The sequence below is a fragment of the Mus musculus genome, chromosome 19, assembly GCF_000001635.26.
Source record: "Mus musculus strain C57BL/6J chromosome 19, GRCm38.p6 C57BL/6J".
NCBI classification, from domain to species: domain Eukaryota; kingdom Metazoa; phylum Chordata; class Mammalia; order Rodentia; family Muridae; genus Mus; species Mus musculus.
Window position 1 is genome coordinate 4,255,346 of NC_000085.6, and position 14,120 is coordinate 4,269,465.

Here is a 14,120-nt window from a genome sequence, read left to right on the forward strand (position 1 = left end):
CCCAGGTTTTATTCTCAGCACCCATATGGAAGCTCAAAAGCATTTGTAATGTCAGTTCCAGGAGGATCTGATGCCCTCTTCTAACCTTCATACCAGGCATGTACATGATGCACATACATACATACATACATACATACATACATGCATGCAACCATGCATATACATATACACAAAGTAAAAAAAATTAAAAATCTACAAACAAATGTTTTATGGCATAGCATCCACATCAAAAATGTTTGTTAGCTGAATCGAGGCGTCTTTGTGACGATATGGAATACTCAGATTAGAATATAAAGAACATTTGGGGCCTGAGAGATGATTTAGCAGTCCAGGGCCACTCTTGCAGAAGATCTAGGTTGCGTTCCCAGCATCTACATGGCAGCGCACACTGTCTGTTAACTCCAATTCTAGGGGCTCTGACGCCCTCTTCTGTCCCTTGTGGGCACTGCATGAATGTTATGTACAGACATCTACAGGCCAAACACCCATACACATCAAATAAAAAAATGAATATTTCGAAAATGTTTTGTAATGGCTGGAGAGATGGCTCAGTGGCTAAGAGCACCGACTGCTCTTCCAGAGGAACTGAGTTCAATTCCCAGCAACCACATGGTAGCTCACAACCATCTGTAATGGGATCTGCTGCCCTCTTCTGGCATGCAAGTGAACACGCAGATGGAGCACTCACAAATTAAATAAAATTAAAAAAAATATTTTAAGTATATTCAGTGACTTTCATATAACAAGTAAGTACTCACATCCTCTAGGAATCCTAAGGGAGGAAAAGCACCTTTCCCGCCCTCTGACGCTGGACCCTGAATCCCCCTCATGCTGTGCCAGGAAGTGCACCGCACAGGCCTTCGGCACTGAACCCTGCCTGCAGGAGTACACTCAAGCTCCCTCTTCACTATCCTGCCTGAGAAGAATGGATATGCCCTGAAATTAGGACTATTCTAAGAAGCACTAGTCTTAGAATAGTGCTTACTGAATGCAGGCATTGAACTAAAAATGTAATGTTATCTCATTTAATCATTAAAAACCTGAGGTGGGCAGTGATGGTGCAGGACTTTAATCCTAGCTCTTGGGAGGCAGAGGCAGAGGTGGGGGTGGGTGGAAGGGGATCTCTGTGAGTTTGAGGACAGCCTGGTCCACAGAGTGAGTTCCAGGACAGTCAAGGGCTACACAGAGAAACCCTGTCTTGAAAAACAAAAAACAAAACAAACAAAACACAACCTGAGGTGGGGGCCTAGTTCAGCACTTAAGAGCACTTGTTACTGCAGAGACTCGGTTTGATTCCCAGCACCCACATGGGGGGCTCATTACCATCACTGACTCCAGTTCCACAGGATCTGACATCATTTCTGATCTCCATTAGCACCAGGTCCTCACATGGTGCACATACATACAGACAGACAAAACACTCATGCACATAAACCTATACCCAAATCACACACCTAGGTCGACTAGATCTCATCCCAAGCTGAGAGTCTTGCTTAAATCATCTCATTCCCCACCCTCCACTCCCTTTTATTTCTTTGCACTTGGGGAGAGGCAGCAACTATAGTTGTAGGTTAAATTGCATGGCTAGAAAACATCTTGAGGATTTTTTGATTTGAATGCCATTTTATTTTGTTTTGTTTTGTTTTTTGAGGCTGGCCTGGACTCGATGTGTGTGTGTGTCGGGCTGATCTTGAACTCAGAGAGATCAATTTCTTCTTAAGATGTGCACCACCACAGCTCAAGTACCTTCCTTATTTTACAGAGACTGAAACTTCTGTTAAATGAAATAAAGGAATTTGTCTCCTATTCCAGCGCAAACCCAATTGTACTGGGCGGAACAAGGACGAATACTGAAACTGGGGATCAGCCTGCGGTTCGGACTTCTTTGGAGACATCTAGCACGGGTCTCCTCCCAGGCAGGATTCTACTTCCACGTTCACTCAACTTGACCCACCATCCCCGCCCACTGTCTGCTCGTTCCCGAGGAGTACCTGTGTGTGTGCCGCGTAGGCCCTCCTCTGGAGGGTGACAAGATTTAGAAATTGGCTCAAGGCGAGAGGCACCTTACAGGTCAGAAAGCCAAACTCTGGTCTCGCCGAACTCCTCAGGACGCCGAGGCCCCGGGAGCGCGTGGACTCCAGGACACCCAGGAGAATTTGGCAGTGCTGGTCCCGGGTAGCAGGGTAAGTTCCCCACTTTGTCCCTGTAATTGTCTGCAAACCCGGTCCTACCTCCTTTGTATCTGAGGGAGCAATATTCTAACAAACCGCTCAGAGTAACTGTCCGGATTACTCGGGGTCGAGGTTCCTATGGAAACGAGAGGACGTTCTTTGCGCCTGTGCAGTTGCGCTAGGCACACTGGGAAATGTAGTTTCCAATTTGCCACTAATAGGCCTGAGGAATGGACACAAGATGGCGCCCGAGCGTCGCGGTTGATTCTAACGAGCCGGAGTCTCTGCCGACGCTGTAGCTGCGGCCTGAGGAGAGGCCGCCCAGGCCTGAAAGGTCATACTCTTGGATGCCCTGCCTCTGAGGCGTCTACGGTGCGGAGTAGGGGCGGAAACGCGAGCTATGAGGAGGGGTTGATTTTGCTATGTTTTTAAACAGCCTAAAGAGGTGTTACCCTGACTCCGGGCGCAGAGTGACCACTAGTGATCCCGTGTCGGCACAAGAAGACTTTGAAGGTGGGACCTAGCCCAGGATGGGGGTAGCCTGAGAGATATGAGCTCCTCATTACCCCAAGTGTTCAAATCGGGGCTACGGTATCAGGGGAGAATTGAATGGGGCCCCTGAGCGCTGGGATGTCTGACTCTGTAGGAGTTGGGTGTTTGCAGGCGGTTTTCCACCCAGAGCCCTGCTTCAGCACCAGTGTGAAGTCAGTGAATTGACCTCTGAGAAACAGCCGTCCTTGTGTCCAGAGTTAGGCTCCTGGATTGAAAAATCTAGAAACCAGAGTCTGATTCAGGCTCTATTAGATATGTGGTAGTTTCTGTTGCGTCTCAGTTTCTAAACACTGGTACTTACAAGGCCTGCCCTTTGCCCCTCTGAGAGCGTTGTCAAGTGATTTGGGTGTGTAGATTGGATGGCTCTTTAAGGAGATAGACACTCCCACTTACACTTACTGTAAAAAGGAGCATGAAATTAAAAATGTATATAGTTTTTGCTTTAGCAATTTTAGAAATATGACCTACAGATTTAATAGCAAACGAAATATTTAAGTAAACAAAAATACAGGCAGAAGTGTTTAGTGAGATGATGCTTGGAATGGGGTTTTAAAATGTAGACCGACTGTTTATCATAAACGTCACTTATAGCTCACCAAGTGACGCATGCCTTTGATCACAGCGCTGGGGAGGCAGAGGCAGGCAGAGCTGAGCTTCAGGCCCACTGGCCTACAGAGTGGGTTCCAGGATAGCCAGAGTTACAGAAAGAAACCTTGTCTCAAAAAATAAAATAATTTAATAAAAGGTCACTTAAAATACAAAATAGAGCTGGGCAATGGTGGCCCATGCCTTTAATCCCAGCACTTGGGAGGCAGAGGCAGAGGCAGGCAGATTTCTGAGTTCGAGGCCAGCCTGGTTTACAGAGTGAGTTCCAGGACAGCCAGGGCTACACAGAGAAACCCTGTCTCGAAAAAAGCCAAACCCGGGCTGGTGAGATGGTTCAGTGGGTAAGAGCACCCGACTGCTCTTCTGAAGGTCAGGAGTTCAAATCCCAGTAACCACATGGTGGCTCACAACCATCCATAACGAGATCTGACTCCCTCTTCTGGAGTGTCTGAGGGCAGCTACATACAGTGTATATATAATAAGTAAATCTTTAAAAATAAAAAAAAAAATTAAGAAAAAGAAACCAAACCAAAGTCTATAAAATTGAATATTTATGCTTATTTAGTGTGTGTGATGCTTGATGTTGAACTCAGGGCCTTGAATATGCTAGGCAAACTCTTTTTTTTTTTTTTTTAAGACTTATTTATTTATTATATGTAAGTACACTGTAGCTGTCCTCAGACACTCCAGAAGAGGGCATCAGATTTTGTTACGGATGGTTGTAAGCCACCATGTGATTGCTGGGATTTGCACTCGGGACCTTCGAAAGAACAGTCGGCGCTCTTAACCACTGAGCCATCTCGCCAGCCCAGCTAGGCAAACTCTTTACCTGGGTTGGTTGGTTGTTTTGTTTGTTTGTTTGTTTATTTGGTTTTTCAAGACAGGGTTCTGTGTAGCCCTGGTTGTCCTGGAACTCACTCTATAGACCAGGCTGGCCTCGAACTCAGAAATCTGCCTGCCTCTGCCTCCCAAGTGCTGGGATCAAAGGCGTGCACTACTACTGTTCGGCGGCTACCTGGGTATTTTTAAAAATTGGGGCATATCTTTATGTGAAAGTGATATGAAACTCATGGTTTGAAGTTATTTTAAAGTTTTCTGTAGAGTGTTAATATGCTGTTGTCTAGGGCCAGTGAGAGGACTCAGTGGGTAAAGACACCTGCCACCAAGCCTGAGTTTGATCCCTGGCACCTACATGTTGGAAGGGGAGAACCGACCCCCTCCAGTTGTTCTCTTGGCCTCCACATACAAGCTGTGGCATCTGTGTATACACACACACACACAGAGTATAAAATTATAATTAAAATGTAAATGCTATCACCTGTATTTCAGAAGAACACACACACTAGTGTATTTGATTTCATAACCATGAAGCATCTTTGGGGAGTCCTAGTAGCTAGGATAGCCGTTGCCTGTGAAGACAGACATGAGGCTCTAAAGGGTAGGACAGAGACCTAATTCTCGTTTCATGTTAAGGTCTCCAGCGATATGTTTGAGCTTGGTACATCTTAGTTATTTGCAAATGCTTTCCTTTCCAGTCTTTGTTTTCTCCAGGGCTGACCCCTTATTTCTTAGGGTCCTTGTGGATAGGGGCTGCAGAGAGCGGAGGAGTTCATGACTGCAGCCCTGCTTCTTAAGTTGAGGGAGCAGCAGGAAGCAGAGCCGCTGCTGACACTGTTGCTCTCACCAGCCTTCATCTCCAGGCTCAGCAATCTGGGCAGACTCCTGGTTGGCAGCCCTAGATTGGCTCAGTAGTGAAACTGGCCTCCCTGTACCTGTCCTTCTGACCCCATGCAAACCACCCAGACTGATTTAAATGACTTATTTCAGAGAGCACTCAGAAGTTGAGCTCTAGCAGTGTGTAAGTGACCCACGTTGTTTTCAGACAAAAATGGAAGAGAGAAGGGGTGGTGTGTATGGTTTCCCAGTTTTGCTTTGTCTTACAAAAAAGAAAGCAGACTTTTGAGTTGCAGGGAAGTGATGGAGTCAGGGCTGAGGCCCACATTTCCCCTCCCAGAGACACCCAGCTCTTCTCCACTGTAGGGTGAGGAAAGGCCTGGGAATTCCCCCCAAGGGTTTGGGAAAGACACTTCCGTGAAACTGGATGTTCTGTGATATTCATGTCTGGTATCAGCTCTGTCTGGACAGCGTTAAGGGAGGCACTGAGCACACTTAACTCCAGATCCGTGTAGGGTCACAGTGTCAGAGAGCACAGCCTTAGGCTACGGTGAATGGAGTACTAACTTTTTCTTGCTTTCTCTTCTCTTTTCTTTTCTTTTCTTTTCCTTTCTTTTCTTTTCTTTTCTTTTCTTTTCTTTTCCTCCTTCCTTCCTTCTTTCTTTCTTTCTTTCTTTCTTTCTTTCTTTCTTTCTTTCTTTCTTTCTTTCTTTCTTCCTTTGACAATGTCTTTACTGTGTAGCCCTGGGTGTTCTCAACCTCCCCACGTAGTCTTTAGGCTGGCCTCAAACTCACAGAGGTCTGCCTCCAAAGGGCAGAGATTAAAGGCCCCTATGCCCTACCCACTGGGTGCTCTTACAAGCTGAAATGAGCAGAAGCCGCCCCTAGGTGGCTGGGATCACCGAGCAGCCCTCTTCCCTGATGACTATGGGCTGGCTTTGAAAAAAATCAGGCTTTCTTGCAGTGTAGCAGGAAGGTGATTCTTAGAACCCAAATTATAAGATATACTCAAGAATCAAATGTCCAAAAGGGAGCCTTTAAGGGTAGGTTTGTCTCTTGTACTTGCTCATAGTTGACTCCCTTCAGCTGTCCCAGCAGAACCAGACCCCTCCTCCCACACAGGGTTGTTCCCCTGGACTGTTGATGGGCAGGATGGCTAACATTTACCCAGGCCTTGCCCTAGAGATGGGGAGATAGCACGCCACTCAAACAAAACAGGTCTGTTACAGGACGCGAGAGAGACAGGTGAAGCTGGAGGGGGCAGTACAGGCTAAGTGCGGTGTGTAAACAGACAAGAGTCTGAGTGAACGACAGATGGCTTTGTCACAAATGGAAAATGTCTTTTAATATGAAAATGTCTTTTATTTCTCAATACAAAGCCAAATACTATACAACTATGAAAAACTTGCCTGGCCAGAGATCTTCAAGAACAAGAAGACTCTCAGTGCTGTGACCCAGTGAGGGGCATGGGGGAACTGAGGGCAGCAGCAGAGATTCGGGTCAGTTGGGTGGGTGGGTGGGTGACCTGTGAGCCCCCTCAGAGCCTGTGGGACTGGGGACTGAAAGTGCTATCTGCCTTTGTGGCCACTAGTCCCCTGGCCTAGCTGTCTCCAGGACTGCAGTAGGAGAGGGTGGAAGACGCAGGGTGGAATGGCCACAAGTCGAGGGCAAGGGAGACATGAACTAGAAAACCCACCCTAAAAAATTCTGGTTTTAACTCCATGGCTGTACACAATGTTAAGTGAGTGAGTGTACAATGAAACTAGGGTGTTATTACCCTAAAGGCACCTTAAACGGCTCTAACCCAGCCCCTATGTAGAAAAAGGATTGAGCCCTTAACAGGTAGATATGGGCTGAGACCTAAGGCTGCAGGAAGTGGCAAAGGTCTGAGGGCAGCTGGGAAGGAGCTGCAGGGCGTGTGCAGGCCCATAGGTCTAAAGACCACTCATCTGAGGCGCTGTGACCAGTCGCGATTAGTGTCTGGGGGCGGACACAGCATGAGGGCTTAGGCCTTGTCCTCCTCCCTGCTGTCATCTACACTGGCCTGCCTCATCACCTTCCGGAGCCTAGGGGTAGAAGACATACCAGGCTCGCTCTGCTCTTGCCCTTGCCCCTGTTCTTGGAAGGCCCGTGTCCTGCTGGCCACCAGGGCAGCACTATGAAGGGCAACCACAGACTGTCGAGACTTCAGGGCAGGCCAAGGCCCCTTGCGGACCCGCTGGCCACCTTTGGCTCTTGAAAGCTGAGAGAATGGATGAAGAGGCTCTTCATCTGAAGAGAAAACCTGAATAGGGGAGGAAAGAGAGGCACAGGAAATGGGTAGGTGCAACCAGGGGAAAACCTGCATCCTTCCCCTGTTCCATGGCTTGGCCGGCTTGAGCTTCCTTCTAGTCCCTAGAAGCCTTTTTGGCCCAGTGAACCTGACTTTAACACCTTCTCTTCTCGCCTCTCTGCCTTTGCACATTCAATCTGGTGAGCCATAGCCGAAACTCTGCCAGGTGCCAGCCCTGCAAAGGGCTCTGTGAAGCCAGTGTCTCGTGCCTCACAGGACACTTGCCTTTGACAATAAGTTTAAAATGGTCTGTTTGTATCGACTCCTTTTGGGCTAGCCATGTGACCTCATGTCACATGCGGGGCCTGGCTTCCCCTGTCGAGGGCCAGCTTCCTGTCCTAGCTTGTGTCTTAACAGTTCTCAGCATACAACATGCTTTTCACTTAGTCAGAGGGTGGACTGTGTGAGTCCAAGGGCTCCTTTCTGTGCTGTCCTTTGCTGTGTGACTCCTCAGCTTTAAGAGGGCTTCAGGAATGTTGTCTTGCCCATCCTCTCTAGGACGTTTCTCTACCCGTCAGCTGGCAGCGGAGCTCATGGCCTGGGGAGTGTGTGCTCACTCCAAGCTAGGAGCCAAGCTCCTTAGGAAAGGAGCCACTTTGTTAGGCTGGAACCTGCAAGTGTCTAGACCCTGGGATGGCTGCTGTCACCTAGCCTGGGGTAAAAGGGAGGATCCTGAAGGTGGTCCCCATCTCAGATACTCAGGACGGTCTTGAGTGGCCTTGTGCAAAAAGGTGTCAGGAGGTCAGTGTGGCGGGAGCGAGGCAGTACCCGACTGTGAGGGGCCTGCCAGCCTTAGTGACCCTTGTTTGGACCCACATGCTCTTCTGCACAACGACTGCAGGGAGAGCTCCCCAGCCCAGACTCACTTCTGGCAGGCCTCCCGCCTCTGGGGTACTCTCTGACTCTGAGGGCTCCAGGAGACTGATGGAGCGCATGACCCCTCGAAGGTTGATGCGGGGCCGCAGTCCAAGTTCTTCTTTTGGGGTTTCCTGGCTTCCTTCCAGGCCCATTACCATCACCTCCCCACTGCCCCCTGGTTCTGGTGGAAGAGGTGGCAATGGTGTAGAAACTTCAGGCGCCAGGGGCTCCTCTGGGGAGACCACACCCACTTTCTGCTCCCAGACGTGGCTCTGCCGGCTGTGAGGAGGTGGCTGTGAGTCAGCTTTGAGTGACATAGCAGCCACCCCTCAGTATACACAACACCGCCCTTGTCCCCTCCCCTTATACCTGGCAGTCAGAATGCCCTGGTAGGTCCGTAGCTGGCGCAGGAAGCCGTGGTTGGGGCGTACAATGGGCCGGAGCTCCTGCACGTGGATCAGGGCTTGCTCCAGGTCCCAGCCATACTGTTTCATGGCATAGGCTAGTACCGTGGCGGCAGAACGGCTGACACCCATCTTACAGTGGACTAGCACCCGAGTGCCCTGTGCTCTATAGAGGTGGGATATGGTCAGTCCATTCCCTTCCAACCCCAGTAGCCTGTAGACTGGGAAGGGGCAAGTAGGGCTTAGGACCCAGCAGTGAGAAGGAAGTGAGGGTAGAGAGGGCAATGAAAGAAACACAGGGCAAGATGGGCAGGAGGAGGGTACCAGCCTCCACTGGAAGCTGGGGCAGCAGAAGCTGGGAGTAGCCCAACCTGGCATCCTCAATGAATCGATGTGTCTCCTTCCAGTGGGGCAGAAGCTGTGCCGATTCCTCATCCCAGACACGTACATTGTAATAGGTGAAGCGCTCAGGGAAGAAGTTGTCAATCTCCCGGGCCATGTTCAAGATGTGACTTACTCTGTACCAGAGGGTCCAAAACCAGACTGATGTGGCAAAGGAACCAGGCTCCCTGGCCATTTCTGTTGGGTTCTTGGTTCTGAGAGTCAGGGGAAGAGAGCTGGGCCAGCAGCCAGCGGCTGACTAACCTTGGGAGCATGTTGTTTTACTCTGTTGGGCATGAGTTTCCCTGATGAGGAGTCAATACTAACTCTCCCATGACTCTGTGATTGCAGTTAGATGTCAAGCTAAGCTGAGATGAGGGAGCTCTCAGCAGCAGGTTATAAAGGCTTCACTGGGTCTCCCAGAAGCCCATGGTGGAGGGGTGACAGATACCTTTCAGAAGGGGCAACCACATCCCTATGAGAAGAAGGCATTTCCTTCTGCCTGAAGAGGTGATGGCCAAGTGGACAGGAACCTCTTCGGCTTGGCAAGTGGCTACCACCATCCCTTATCTTGGCACAGTTGAGACCTCATTTCTATACTATAGTGTGTGCTTAGTGGGGCAGATGCCCTTGGAGCCCACCTGAGTACAGCATCCCCAGGACTGGGTTAAAAGCAGAAACAGCAGTGCTGGAGGTGAGCTAAGGTTCCAGAAACTGGTCAGGCCATCCCACAGAAAGGCTGAGAGAAGAAGCGGCAGTCCCAAGGCTGGAAACCCTACCTGTTTTTCTGAAGTTCCTCCAGGTTGGCAGCATTCCACTCAGAGCCCTGTACAGTGGGAGTGGATAGAGGCACCAGGCTCCCATTTCTCCCATGGCTCCCATGGCTTCCATGGCTTGCCTCTGCTAGAGGACCCTTCATAGCAGCTACATTGATGATCTGGTCCCTACCTCCTACAGCCTGCACTCACCAAGTAGAGGTGGGGGAAGATGCGAGAGGCCCGGTCTTGCTGGGCCATGAGCAGCAACATCTGGTTGTCAATAAAGTCACGGTACTGCTGGAGAGGACATCCCAGACGCAGCTCCAGGGCCTGACGGATCTTCAGGGGTGGAAGTGGGTCAGGCAAGAGAAGAGGCTCCATCGTGAAGCCTCTGAGGACAGTACCCTGACCCATCTACACAGAACTGAAGTCAGGGATTGGGACTGGCTTAGTGCTAGAGGAAAGCAGGGTGAGAAAGGCCCCAAGGAAAGGCGAGTCTCAGGCTCTGGGCCCAGCCACCCTGCCCACCTCTTTAGAAGTGACACTGTCCAGGTCACTGGTGTCCAACACCTGCCACAATTCAGCCAGGATCGCCTGCTCCATCTTTTCCTGCTCTGAAGCCCTGGTAGTGATCCTTTAGTAAGAGGCCATTTCACTGAGGTACCACCACCACCACCACCTCCTCCTCCTCCTCCTCCCCATCCCCCAACCCCTGCCCTGGTACTGACTGTCCAGGCTCAGCATTAGGTGGTCGAAAGGACTCCAGGTCAGACATGGCCATCCACTCATTGAGGCAACCCTGGTCAGAGTTGAGTTTCTCCTGGTAGTAAGTAGCCCAGGCAAGGGCACTGCCACCAGGCACAAGGCCACTGCCTAGAGCTACCTCACATGCCTGGTGCAATACCTGCAGTGTGGCCCTGGGACAAGAAAGAGGGGCTAAGTCACTCAGTCCTACTTGGTTCCCTCTCCTGGGCCTGGCTGCCACCTAAGAGCCTGGCCCAAGGTTAGGGCTCTGCAGCGCTTACCACATGGTCTGGATAGAGACAGGCTTGAAGATTCGGCTTTGACCACCAGATGTCACACTGAAGCCCCTGCAGGAGACCCAGGGAGGGTGGAACCAAATACCAGGCTCTCAGAGAACCTGTTCATTTGCCAGATATGGGGATGCTGAGGCCCAGAGTTAGGTGACTTGCCCAAGATCATAACGTATAAGAAAGTAGGTCCCAGCACCGCCCCACTGTTCAATGCCTGCCTCCCCATTCTTCTCTCTCCCCTCCTGTTGCTGCCTCTTACCCATCGCCGTCCAGGTACACCTGGGTATCACTCCAGAGGGGCAAGACCAGGCCCAGGGTGCAGCTGTGGGAACTGGCAGGGGACAGGAGAGCCATTGTTCCTCAGCACCTCACAGCCTTGGCCCAACCCTTCTCTCCCTGCTCCTACCTGCTGTCAGGGAAGTCCACCCCAAGCAGGATGGCCTCCTCACTCAGTTCTTCTCCCGTGGATACTACCAGCAGGTAGCGAAGTCTGGGGGGTCGGGCTGCCTCCAGCTGGGCTGCCTAGAAAGATGGAAGAGGCCCTGAATTATAGGAGCTCCAGGATCTGTTTCTTCACTCCACATGGACACAGCTCACATCTTGACAGCCCCTGTACCACCAATTCCTAGACAGAAGATCAGTGGCTACTGGAGAATATAGTGGTACTCCTTTTTTGCAGTTTGTGACTCAACAAACTGTCTTTTGAAGTCTGACCCCCAAAACTGTGCTACTTCTGGCAGTTTCCGCAAGAGAGTATCTGAGTGAGAAGGCGGCCATCCTTCTTGCGGCCTTCAAGAGACAACTGAACTAAGGGTCTTCTGGAAGAACGGTCAGAACTCTTAACCCCTGAGCCACCTCTCTAGCCCTGCTACTAGCAAATATTTTATTTGAGAAATGCCTCCTACCACAGATATTAATCTTTGTTTTTGTGGTGCTAGGAATTAGATGTAGGGCCTCACACATGCTAGAAAGATTTCATCTTATAATGGCTTAGAACAACATTCCTGGGGCTGGAAAGATGACTCAATGGTTAAAAGCATTGGCTAATCTTCCAGAGGACCCAGACTCAGTTCCCAGCACCCACATGACAGCTCACACCAGTCTGTAATTCCAGTTCCAAAGCTTCTGATACCTTCACACAGACATACATGCATGCAAAACACCAAAACATGTAAGAAAAAAGACAAACAACAAAACCCTAGGGCTTCTGTTCTAAACAGCTTTTCCAAAGCTCGAATCTTCTTCATTCTTTGCTGCCAACAAGAAGTGTCTGCCTCCACACACTTTCTGGAGCTGGCCCTTAGGTTCCAGGGGATCCCAGACTTCTTGGGTGCTCTGGTCGCCTGACTGGCACTTAGCTGCCAAGGCGTACTACACAACCCTGGGAGTATGAGTCCATCTCTGGGCAACTCACTAGTATCAACAGAGGCCTCCTGTGGATTAACAGAGACCTCCCTCATATAACCCCAGCTCTTGGCTCACAGGGGACAAACCTCCCTTGTCCATTCCCAGCCCTCCAGAGACAGATATGCCCTTGCCTTGCTGTCTCTAGATGAAGTGGCAGAGTTGTTGTGGCCCCAGATCTCATAGCACTGATCTTAGATAGACATGAGCTCCGGGTGGTTCCTTACCAGGCGGATATCATCCTGCGGCCTCAGCAGCTCCACCATGAGGTGCAGGTGCCGCTTTTGCACTTGTTTCCAGGGACTCTGGAGTCCTTGCCCTTTGTCAGTCTGGTCCTCGGTGGGCTGTTCCTCACCTGAGGGTTCCTCCATTGGCTCAGAGTCAGCCTCAGATGCAACATTACTGTCCCCTCCATCCTGAAGTCCCAGGACAGCCCCTCGGAGCACCGCAAAACTCTGCCTGGCAGAGCGATGGGGACATGGTTCAGGTCATAGGTTTTCAAACTTTAGGGAGGCTGAGTCCCCTGGCTGGCGGAAGTGGGCTGCTGGCCCGCTCTCCAGAGTCAGATGGGCCGGAGTGAGGCACAGTTTGCACTTTTGTAACCAGGACCCTGATAGCGGTAGGCACCTAGAGCCAGCCTTGGGCTCTCAGGCTCCTCCTCACCTTGTTTTGCACCTTTGGAATGTGTTCCTTTTCGGGGTGGACTCAGATGCTATAAACTTGTTTAAGCACTTATACTCCTTCAGGTCCCATCCTGCCCTTGGTCCTGGGATTACTGGGCGAGCCAAGGTCCAGGTAATGTGTGAAAGCATCTACTGGCCAGGGCTAAGTTAACCATGCTGGTTCTTCCACAAGCCAGAGATGTGATGTTTGCCAGCTCCACCCACAGCATCTGCCTCCCACCTAAGCATGAGTTTATCTGACAATACTTAAGTGAGTCCTTGGTCCAAGCAAGACATCAGGAGTCCACAATGGCAGCAGCTAGGCCACAGGCTATAAGGAAGCATTTGTCAGACAGAACTCACCTGCGCTGGAGCCGGCCTCTGCGTCTTACCACTCGGTCCTGCTGAGAAAGCAGCCCGGGAATAGAGTAAGAGAGCAGCTTCCAGGACAGGAAGCACCCAAAAGCCTCTCCTCTTCCTACAAGGGAGCGCTAGGTGGAAAAGAAATCTCTTTCCTCTGAAGCCGCTCCCCTCCAACAGGCCCCAGAGAAACCCGGCCTAAGTCCAGGTACAGCAGTGCTGCAAGGATAGGGGGTTGCAGAGTGTGGGAGGTATTTGGGCAGATCTGGGCTTCAACAGACCCGGGCGGTTCTCAGGATTCCGCATCTACCTACGTCGAGCTCCTGGGAGCCTCAGGGCCTCCCAAGTGCCTTAAAACGTGAGACTCAAGGTCCCCCTCCGCCTACTCCCAGCCGTCTGCTAGGGGCAGGACTTGCTCCCTAAGGCCTACCTTGGCAGCCAACTGTAAGAGCGTAAAACCAAGCTAAACTCACCGTGGGTCCCACAGGCGTGGAGTGGCCACTTGCCGGCGGCGAGCGACTCACTGTGACCAGCGCCATAAGGTAGGCAGGCCCGGAACACCTGGGCGAACACCCGGCACGACCCCTCCCTCAGCCTTACGGTCAGTCCCTGCCTTCGCACAACCAGGAAGAAGAGATTGGAGCCACCAGGGCCTGGCACCTCCTCGGGAGCGGCCCTTAAAGGGCCCGACTCATGACCAGTCTGGTCGCGTAGAGCTGGTACCGAGCGACAGCGGCCCCGCCCCTGCGGTCTCGGTTCAGCTTGCCCCGCCCCGACCGCGCTAGAGGCGTGGTCAAGGGCGTGGCGCAGGTGAGCCCAGACCTCACTTTCCCTGCTTTGGTCGCTTTGCCCACAGAAGGCTTTCAACCCTTCTTGCTGCACCCAGTAAGACTTGGACCCCCACTGTTTGGTTTATGCTATGGT

General features: G+C 51.1%; 1 protein-coding gene, 1 long non-coding RNA gene and 1 other non-coding gene across 8 annotated transcripts in view; all 3 read right to left on the minus strand.

Moving 5' to 3' along the window:
- LOC102631992 overlaps positions 1 to 2,360 on the minus strand; it is a 52,457-nt gene extending 50,097 nt beyond the window's left edge. For all 3 annotated transcript variants that reach the window (XR_003952884.1, XR_001782681.2, XR_003952885.1), the window contains exon 1: positions 1,992 to 2,360. This is a non-coding gene — a long non-coding RNA (uncharacterized LOC102631992). The remainder of the gene's footprint in view (positions 1 to 1,991) is intronic.
- Positions 2,361 to 6,322: 3,962 nt separating this feature from the next.
- Positions 6,323 to 13,888, minus strand: Ssh3 (slingshot protein phosphatase 3). Of its 4 annotated transcripts, none has more exons than NM_001356620.1 (14): positions 13,670 to 13,888; positions 13,200 to 13,237; positions 12,402 to 12,633; positions 11,177 to 11,292; positions 11,030 to 11,101; positions 10,762 to 10,827; positions 10,465 to 10,653; positions 10,265 to 10,358; positions 9,947 to 10,075; positions 9,758 to 9,804; positions 8,969 to 9,115; positions 8,563 to 8,763; positions 8,202 to 8,472; positions 6,323 to 7,287 (listed from the first exon to the last, which is right to left on the minus strand). In NM_001356620.1, the coding sequence occupies exons 1-14, from the start codon at positions 13,733 to 13,735 to the stop codon at positions 7,009 to 7,011; spliced, it is 1,947 nt and encodes a 648-aa protein (NP_001343549.1). In that variant the 5' UTR covers positions 13,736 to 13,888; the 3' UTR covers positions 6,323 to 7,008. The 4 variants fall into 4 exon arrangements, with proteins under 4 accessions (NP_001343549.1, NP_932781.1, NP_001361616.1 ...); NM_198113.3 differs by having other exon boundaries at positions 13,200 to 13,240; NM_001374687.1 differs by having other exon boundaries at positions 10,265 to 10,370; positions 13,200 to 13,240; positions 13,670 to 13,835.
- Positions 8,473 to 8,533, minus strand: Mir6985 (microRNA 6985). The gene has a single exon (NR_105951.1). It is a non-coding gene; the product is annotated as a microRNA 6985 (primary transcript).
- Positions 13,889 to 14,120: the final 232 nt, after the last annotated feature.

What these genes read in the sequence shown, in the direction of transcription:
- Ssh3 (NM_001374687.1), bottom strand. Translation starts at nt 13,735, where the DNA reads ATGGCGCTGGTCACAGTGAGTCGCTCGCCGCCGGCAAGTGGCCACTCC. An exon ending in GTCTCTATCCAGACCATGTG is followed by an intron (nt 10,654 to 10,761) that starts GTAAGCGCTGCA and finishes TTCTTGTCCCAG; the next exon opens with GGCCACACTGCAGGTATTGC. An exon ending in TCTTCCCCCACCTCTACTTG is followed by an intron (nt 9,805 to 9,946) that starts GTGAGTGCAGGC and finishes CCCACTGTACAG; the next exon opens with GGCTCTGAGTGGAATGCTGC.